The sequence below is a fragment of the Mytilus edulis genome, chromosome 9 (genome assembly GCF_963676685.1).
Source record: "Mytilus edulis chromosome 9, xbMytEdul2.2, whole genome shotgun sequence".
Classification (NCBI taxonomy): Eukaryota; Metazoa; Mollusca; class Bivalvia; order Mytilida; family Mytilidae; genus Mytilus; species Mytilus edulis.
In genome coordinates, this window is record NC_092352.1 from 31,488,690 (window position 1) to 31,498,836 (window position 10,147).

General features: G+C 31.9%; 1 protein-coding gene across 1 annotated transcript; it reads right to left on the reverse strand.

Annotated features, from left to right (window-relative positions):
- Positions 1–3,699: 3,699 nt before the first annotated feature.
- Positions 3,700–6,961, reverse strand: LOC139488101 (uncharacterized). Its single transcript, XM_071273484.1, has 3 exons — positions 6,748–6,961; positions 6,105–6,296; positions 3,700–5,510 (listed from the first exon to the last, which is right to left on the reverse strand). The coding sequence occupies exons 1-3, from the start codon at positions 6,808–6,810 to the stop codon at positions 4,986–4,988; spliced, it is 780 nt and encodes a 259-aa protein (XP_071129585.1). The 5' UTR covers positions 6,811–6,961; the 3' UTR covers positions 3,700–4,985.
- Between the last annotated feature and the right edge of the window lie 3,186 nt (positions 6,962–10,147).

Here is a 10,147-nt window from a genome sequence, read left to right on the forward strand (position 1 = left end):
GGTAGCACAATACAAAGATTTTTTCACTCCCAATCAGACAACTTTAAACTGATGTATTTCAATTCATCCTTCTTTATATTTTATAAATGAGGTACCAAAAGAAAGAAGAAAGATTAATCTTTCAAATTGTGATAATTTCATTATGACATAATTATTACATAATCAATTGTTTTGTAATTAGTCGCTATATTGTGATGTCCATACTAGAATGAATTTAGCTTCTTTGTTCTTCATAGCATCCCAAAATATTTTATAGATTGTTGTACAACACAGCTTGATCTCCAAAACTGTCAGTTTAGCCGAATTAGTTTTGGATAGTGATATGTTTTTATTTCGACCTTTGTACAGAAGTAAGAAAAAATGTGCATTAATTAGTATTAACAAACCTATTAGTTACACTACTGCTAGGGAGTGTGTTATTAAGAGATTAAGACTAGTTGCACCTGAATTGAATCTTGGGTTGCATTCGCTTAGGTCTGGTGGTGCCACTATGGCGGCAAACTCAGGTGTCAATGAAAGGTGCTGGAAGCGCCATGGTAGATGGAAAAGTGATTCAAGCAAAGACGGCTACGTAGCCGACTCTGTAGAAAGTAGGTTAGCCGTATCTAAAACTTTAGGCTTGTAGTATATTTATTTTCTTATTTTTCTATCTTTGTTGCTCTTTGCAGTACTCGAGCTAGTCAACAACTGATAATTTAAAAGTTCAATACCTTCAGATATCTTCTGTTTAGCCCTCGCAGCAGATGGGTCTTTTGGCTCGATAACAGCTTCTGCTTCTTTCAACGCGACAGACACTTTCTGGTTGAACTTAAATTGATCTTCACAACTTTTCCTCTGAAATTTGTAACTGTCTGTTGATAACAGGTCATTGTGAATACGGTTGAACTGCGCTTCCGAACGTTCCTTCTGTTGTTGGTCATAAACTTGAAATTTAGTAGTAAATAAACTGTCCAACTTAGATAAAAATTCATTCTGTGATCTATTTACTTCTTCACTAACGATACGCTTCACATTATTTTCTAAGTCATCCATAGCGTGACGGTGAACGGCACTCACAAAATACGATGTTCACAGTACGAAGTACAGGCTAGAATTAACTATATAAAACAGTCACTTTACAGCCTAATTTTTTGGCGCCAAAAATTCCTACGCCTACACGTACATGTATTACACATGCGCAAGAAGACAATCAATTCCCGTTATACTTATGTGCCTCGGGAATTTTTTATTAGTTGTATAACACTATAATCAGACATGACATGGAAAGATTTCAAAAACAGATAGGGATTTCGGCATGAATCAATATATCAATTAAATGCGGTTTTAAAACCACAGACGAACATCTATGCCAAATTTATATAATGAGAAACTCATGTGTTTGTTATCTTTTCAAAACACTTGACCTGTTCCAAACATTTTTCATGTACTGATTTAAGAGTTCGTTCGAAAATGGGATTAGGCACATGTGTCTATCATTATACATATAGTTTTTTACAATTGCATGCTAAAGTTTATTATTTTCATTTTTTGGTTGACACATCAAAAATAATTTCTTAAGATACCTCAAAAATGTAAATACCTCCACCGTAATCAATCAGGGCATTTGTTGTAAAACCTTGACTCTCCGTCCTCTCGTCTGTTCATGGATCTGTCCTTTCGTTCGTCCGTCCCATTTTTCTTTCGAAACTGTAACTTAAGTATTCAATATCAAAATTTCATAGTACTCATACACAATGTTGACAATGAATCACAAAACCGTTCTAGAGTCATGCCTGTTATAACTGAGATAATTGCATATATTTTTCGTTTCTACACTCAGACTTTAATTTGTCAGTCTAAATTTTATGAAACCCAAACGCAATGCAATGAACCACACAACACAGACAGAGTTGAAATTTTGACAGAATGTCATGAATTGTTTTAAAGTCATGGCTTTTATGTATATTATAACTTGAAAGATTGCAATATTTACAGTTTCGGCTTTGACTTAAGTTTGTCTTTTCGAAATTTTTTTAAACTCTACACATTCTAAGCAAAATAATATATTTTTAATTTTCGATTGTCACATCAAGTTAACCTTCACTTAGATATCTAAAACTTGTTAATGTCCCACTATTGTCAACAACAATGAGTCACTTATCACTCTATCGTTATGTCCTTATTTAACATGGAAAATTGCTAATTGTGCCTTTTACCTATTGTTTTCTCGTCTCAGACAGAGTTCAAATTTAGTAATGAGTCACTCGCCGTTCTAGAGTTTTGCACCTTAATAACTTGGTTTCTACACTATAACTTAAGTTTGTCTGATCTAAATTTCATGAATTGCATACACAAAATACAAAATGCAGACGGAGATTAAATTTTGGCAGAATGTCATTAACGGTTTTAGAGTAATGCTCCTTTATTACTGGAAAAAATTGCAATGTTTTCAGTTATCCGCACTCTAACTTGATTATGTTTAAACCCATACACAATTATAGTTTTAAATTCTTCGAATTTGGACCTTGGTTTAGGTATTCCCCAATGCAGCCTGTGCAAAGACATTCCTGTCCACAGACAAATTCTTCTTTTATTCTTTTTAATCCTTTGTGTTGACATTTTATTTTTATTTTTAAAAAGCAAACCGCTATCATACAACTCCTTCCGCACTTTTCTGAAGATTCAAATGATTGCTTAGAACTGTCTCCTAATCACACATTATTTTTTTTTCTTTTTGAATGGCTATCAATTAAATAGTTATCTCATTTGTTATAATTCCAAAGCTCATTTTTTTTATTAAAGCATCTATTACCTTCGATTTCTGCTATATAAAGATGGCGTTCACTAAAATGTTGAGTAACTATCAATCTCTATGCACTAGAATTTGTTTTCTATTCTTTCTTTTAAGTTACTTTACAACTTTGCTGTAACTTTTTATGACATTCCTAAATTTAGAGCTGTATTAATTTTTCGACAAATTCTCACGTTTATGTATGTAAGATTCCATCTAAAGATGTCTTTCGGTAATGTGTGTCGTTGAATTGTTGTTTTATTGACCTATTCACAATATCTTCTTTAATAAAGCATATGCATCAAACTTAATAAAGTCTCTTTACGGAACATTTACATGAGCAAACTATGAAAAACCATGCTGTATAGTCCGCTATATTATAATATTTTTATCACGCATTTAATGTTGGCTTTTATTTAGTTTTTAAAATTATTCAAAAGCACACATACATACATCCAGACGCTTTATAAAAAAGGCAATAGAAGTTCAAACATCAAATGATATTATTAGTCTTGGATATGGGATCTTTATAGGTAAAATACAATAGAAATATTTTTTTAATGTTGTCCTTGACATCAATATTCTACGACAAATTTACCAAAGTTTTGTCATTCGTTGTGACTATTTCAAATAGACGTGTGTATAAATATCGTGTAAGCATTGCGAAACAAAGATTCTGTGGAACACAAACTTAAATTTACTACATATACAAGAGCATGGCGTTTTGACTCGAAAACTAAGTGGGACAGTGGGTTAAATGATTCTTGTTGTTTAAATCAGTAATCGGTGTTCGTGTTTTATATAAAAAAAAATGATAATTTGTTTTCCTTAACATGTTACATGATAGCGGATATGATCCTAGCGTCGTAGCTACAATCCCGTCCCATTTTCACGAAGTGACATACCGTATTGGACTTGTTTCCGGTTTTTCACTAACATGAGCATCAGGATCTGCTTACATTTCCAAAATGTTCCATCTACCAAATTCGCTTCCCGACATAGCAACGTCCGAAATAAACTGTACTAGGTAGATACTAGTGATATAGAACAGTTAAAACTTGTAACAATAAACATTTCTCAATGTGTTTTTGCAATGTTGTGTGTACTATTTAAATGTCCAAGATATGCGCACTGATGAAGTTACACCGATATGTGATGTATATATATTACATTACATGTATGTTTCAGAAGAATCCATTGTTTTGATTGGATTACAACGCTTGTGCGTCATACTTATAAATTCACCTTAATATCCCAACGAAGTTTAACATTCACGATGACACGTGCGTTCACAAAAAAGTGCACAGTTTTTAAAGAAATAAATGATAAATATATCGATTTTTCATGATCATACCAAAAAATGTAATTATAAGTATTGAAAAAGAGGGACGAAAGATACCAAAGGGACAGTCAAACTCATAAATCTAAAACAAACTGACAACGCCATGGCTAAAAATGAAAAAGACAAACAAACAACAGCACACACGACACAACATAGAAAACTTAAGAATAAACAACACGAACCCCACCAAAAAACTAGGGGTGATCTCAGGTGCTCCGAAAGGGTAAGCAGCTCCTGCTCCACATGCGGCACCCGTCGTGTTGCTTATGTGATAAAAAATCCGGTAAATAGTCTAATTCGGTAGGTCACATTCAGGAAGGGAAGGGGATCGTAGTTACGACTTTTGAATGCTTCTTTTAGTAATGTCATAGGGTTGTAAAAGCGTTGACCGTGTGCAAATCATAAATCTATTGCACAAGTTTATCAAAACAATCCATTTGATATATTATTAATTATTTTATTAAAAAATCATAGATTTTATATTTATTTATCATTCTCCTTTAGAAATGTATGGCATATGTTCAGTGAATATGATATTTCGGGATCCGCACTCTATATAAAAGGTTATACTGATAAATAGAACAATTATTTACACAAAGTTTCCAAATAAATACCTCAATATTTTTTCTCAAAAAGAAAAAGATAAGTTATGGTACGTGTGATAATTGTTGTTCTTAGTGATCGATAAACTGCATAACTTTACTGATACTCTTTTCAGTTTTGAATAATCTTCATGTTATAATTATATTCCGTTGCTATTTTTTGAAGAAACTCTCTTGGTCTTATTAATGTTTATTAATGTTAACTTGCATATTTTAGATTTGAATTATAAAGTCTTGTGTGTTTTGCATGATACATTCATCCTACTTGGAATTAGTACCAATCTGAATCTGAATCTTGATTTGAATTGTATGAATCACAGTCAAACCCACAACCATCAGAATCACTACAACTGTTGTCTGAGTCTGGAACAACTCCGGTGAATTTTATTAATTTTAAACATGATGCTGGTACTGTACCCATCAGTAAAACTTCCTGGTGACTATCTGCAAATTTGTGAAAGTTTTCATTTATCTCTTTGTCAGATATTTCGTATTTTCTTCTCAACATCTTTGTTCGCAAATCAATTATTTCTACATTATCTGGTAAACTACCAACGTCGATTTCTGCAATGTGCTTCATACCCCATTTATATCCACTGTTTAGTTTCAAATTCCTAAACGATTCTGCTTTGTAAAGTGACGCGCATGTTGAAATATACTGAGAAGAACGACCTCTTTTGCTTCCAGTTGCAACATGGGTAGCCACATCTTTTTCTGCGCCTGGTGATTTTGCTGTTAATCCCTTAGTTATATCTTCATTCTCATGAAGAAGTCGGTACAACTTCGGAATATCTTCCTGATAATTAGAACACAAAATAAAAATCAAGTAATATACCTCGACTAAATGAAAATTACTGATAACATTTGTTTAACATTGTGGAGGAATTCGCCTTTTAATTGTTTTTTTTTATATATACCACTATCCTATTTTTTCTCTCACAGAAACAAACAGATACAGGGAACACTGAATTCCTTGTTAGAAACATTATACTATCCCCTCTACAAGCCGTCATTTTCATTATTATTATTTGCATAAAAATAGGTATGTGGTACGTTTGCAAATGAGAAAAACTATTCATTGGCGGCATTTTGTCTAATGTTGTGGTTCTTCTTCTGATGTTTTTTAACATCTCACCTCTTACAAAAATAGTTTATTAATTTTGTATTTACATCGCGTCATGATAGATCAAATGCGTTCGTTAAATGTTTTTGATAATATGTCTTTTGATTGAGTGAATCCGTTTCAATTGATAATTTATAGGGTGTTTTTCTATGATGTGATGTTACACTATTGTTTCGGGTAAAGGTGAAAGTTGGAACCTCAAAGACGCAATGTTACCATCGGTAAATACATATTAGTGTTTATTTAGATAATGTAAAAATAATATACCGCTTCTTTTCTTTTTTTCACAGGTTGTGGTATGTTTTCATCGTCATTCTCTTTCTCATTTTCAGGTTCATCCTCTTCCTCATTTTCAGATTCATCACAGTCTGTTTTGATTTTTTTAATGACTGGTTCATCTGTCAGTGATGGTGAGGTAGAATTTCTACGTTTTCCTAATGTATTCGTCTCTACATTTTTCTGAAAATTAAATATTGATTAAAGAACGATAACTCGAAATACAAAATATGAAGTTAGTGCAGATCTCACTATGTAACGTTATCATTTTTAATGAAAATGTTCCAGTATTTATAATGCGTCATGTATCCTCCCCAGAAGAAACATTGCTATACTAATTATTGTTTTTTTTTATAATACACAGTATAATTTAAGATTAAATAAACATATTTTAAGCTACATTAACTCGCCTTTAAAAGCAAAACGTGACACGGCAATATTAACTTTTGTGTATATACATTTTGGGTTAACCTTTCATTTTTATTTCCCGAAAAATCGGGACGGAATGTCAAGTTAAATCTTAAATACATCTATTTCCTATATAAAAAGTAACAATTAATCAATTAACTAATCAAGCCAATCATACTGGTTACGAACATAATAAATTGTTTTCAATGAACTTTAAAAACGTTACCTCTGCTTGGTTCTTCTCAGATCCGTTTTCTTCATTTCCGTTTTTTATATTACCTAGGTCCATTCCTTCTATTCTTTGTTTATTCCATAAGTTTTGTGGTCAATTTTAAATTTGCCTAAGCATTTACAAAGGAAAAGATACGATTTAGTCTGAAATGTGACATTTTTGTCTATTAAAACATCTGTATATAAACATGGTTGTTACGAAAATGTTCAACAAAGAACTGATAAAACAATTATGTCGTCTCTGATAACAACACACAAAACAAATATCTTTTTGCAATATTCTGAAATCAAATGTACTTTCACTTTCATTTTTGAAAAAAAATATTATAGTTCATTTTTATTAAATATTTGATTATGTCATGTTTTAATCTGCCTGTTATATACTTCCCGTTCTAAAATCCAGCTTAGTAGAACACAATACTGAATCATATAGTATCTATTATTTTCCAATGTGATAACCAGACCAATATTGAAATGAATCGGTATGCAGGTATTACTATATTTAAAAAAATGATTAGTTTTAAGAAGCTTTTCTCATACAATTTATACTGTGTTTACTAAATCCATTGCACTAGCTTGTTCTGTTTGATGCTCTTGTTTGGTCTAAGGTTTATTCTAAAAAAAAATTATAAACTGAATAAGCTTTCTCAAAATGTGATACTCGTAGATAGTACTTTGCGTCTGTTATCTTCATGTTAGATCATTTTGAGTTTTTGTGCTATTATGTTGGTCGAGAAATTTACAACTGAATTTAAATATCATGATGTTGCACTGTCGCAGGTAAGTAATGGGTGCATTTTGCGCTCCTTCCTTTGTAAGGTTTGTGTGATTTGGTTCATTTATATGTTTCTGAGTTATACGTGGCGTCAATTTCACTGCATGAGTTGGATTATGTTGAGGATCAGCCGAAACCTGCCTTCAAGTGTTGGATTATCATTGGTGGCCTTGGGCTGGTTTTCTGCTCTTTGGGTGTGTCATTGTCTGGATTATCATTCGTGGCCTGGGGCTGGTTTTCTGCTCTTTGGTTGTGTCGTTGTCTGGATTATCATTGGTGGCCTTGAGCTGTTTTTCTTCTCTTTAGGTGTGTCGTATTTTTGTCACATTATCTGTTTCCATACTATATTATATTTACTTAGCCACATTTTATATATGGTTTTCCTGCCAGTTGTTGTTTGTTGCTGTATGCCATATTGTTTTTGGAATAGTTTTTATGTAATTTTTTCCAATATTGCCCCAACACTCTGAGTGGATACAGTGAAAAATTTTGAATATTTATGAATTTTTGATTGCAAAAAAATGTACCAAAATAATGTTTTATCTAAAATTGCAAAACAGAAGATATGTGATCAGTTTAAGCAGAATTGTAGAACAACTATTTTTAACTCATTAAAATGTCTTACTTATATAATTTTTATAGACAAGACAAGACAAATACTTTATTAAAGTTTCACCTTATGTGCATACATCTAAAACATATAAATATATATAAACAACAGCGTATACATAAGCCACTCTAAAAAGAGTTTCAAGAGACTGATTAAAACACATATACACAAATATATATAGACCTCATGGTCTAGAGCGCTGGACATGAGGCTAAGCGATTGGTGCTGTAGTGTATCAAAGGTGTGAGTTCGAATCCCGCTGAGGGACGGACAAAAACTTGTCAGTATAAAATCTAACTCTAACACTGTTTGGTGTAATTTTCAGACTTATATATATATATATATATATATAAGTACGTCTGAGTCAGTGACAACCCTACAACAGATGTATCCATCGGATCGCCATCAATGATGGTGATACATGGCTGTGTACATAATGTATATACAACTCGTCTAAACATCAACCCAACAATGTTAGATCTGTAAATTTGCGTTCGCAAATTTTTGGTTCTTCCCTTGCCGGGATTCGATAACATCTTCATGCCTTATATATCATGTACTGTAGTACGCCGCTAGATTAAAACTGACGTGGAAAGGTAACACATGCCCACCGAAAGCTCTTTTTTAGAGAGCCCAGGTGGTCGTGTGGTCTAGCGGGACGGCTGTAGTGCAGGCGATTTGGTGTCACGATATCACAGTAGCATGGGTTCGAATCCCGGCAAGGGAAGAACCAAAAATTTGCGAAAGCAAATTTACAGATCTAACATTGTTGGGTTGATGTTTAGACGAGTTGTATATATATATATATATATATATATATATATATATATATACGTATTAAACCTATATGTTACATCGACCTTTACATGCTATATAAAAGGTTAATTTCAGCTTACACATAAAACACACAAAAAAGAGTCATTAACTTGATTAAAACGTATTGACATAAAACATGTAAAAATAATGTATATACAATCATTTAACATATAAAACACATTTTTTTTAATAATATGATATGGCAGATTATGGCAGTATAAAATTGCATATCATCCTTATTAAACATAAATATAAGTTTTTTTTTTAAATGTAATCATTGTTAAGAATATTATTTAGTAGATTTACCAGGCGTTTCGAAAAAAGCCTAGTGCAATTTTAGATGTCTTAATTACTTGTTTAATGATTGTATATTGTTCAATCATTAAAGTCATATGAAACGAGTGAATGATGGAAAAAAATGTTTATCCAATTCTTGGACCAATGCATGTATATATCATAAACTTGGTCCTCTGTGCACGATTTTCTCATTTTTTACGCAAATATAACTTAAAATATAATCTTTCTGTCTGTTATGATTTGAAAAATATGACTGCTCATTAAATGCCGTGTTTTGAAGCCGAAGTTTACCGATTGTCACCTTATAGTAAATAAATAACAAAAAGCATGGGTATTGAGCACGTGTTTAACATGTACAATCAGATAATTGTTTATTTTAATTACAGATCCATGCGTATTGCGATCGCCGGATTTTTACGAGGAGGGTTACGCTCAGGTCACTATGCATACGGAAAATATGTCGGCGAATTGCTTCCTGGAAGCAAGCAATTAAAAACAAATAAACTTCTTCTAAAGGTGGACAAATTAAAGAATTTTCCTCAGAAAAAAGTATATGTACATAAGTTGTATAATGAAAACTATCCATTTAGTTATAAGAAACATATGCATATCTTTTTTTAATTTGAGGTTTCTTATGACTTTAAGGAAATCATTATAAACTTGTAATCCTAATACCAACCATTTGAAGATTGACATATTTTATGAGTTGTTTAATTTTGACTCTTACAAAGTTGTTCTTAAAATTGACAAATTTGGAAAATTTTAATAGCTGTTGAAAATAAAAATTGTTTCAACCATTAATATGTGTATTTGAAATTTACTGTCTTCCCTAAAAGAAATTACTTTTCTCACATGTATATGTATATATTTATCAATTACTGTGACTTTGTATTTTCA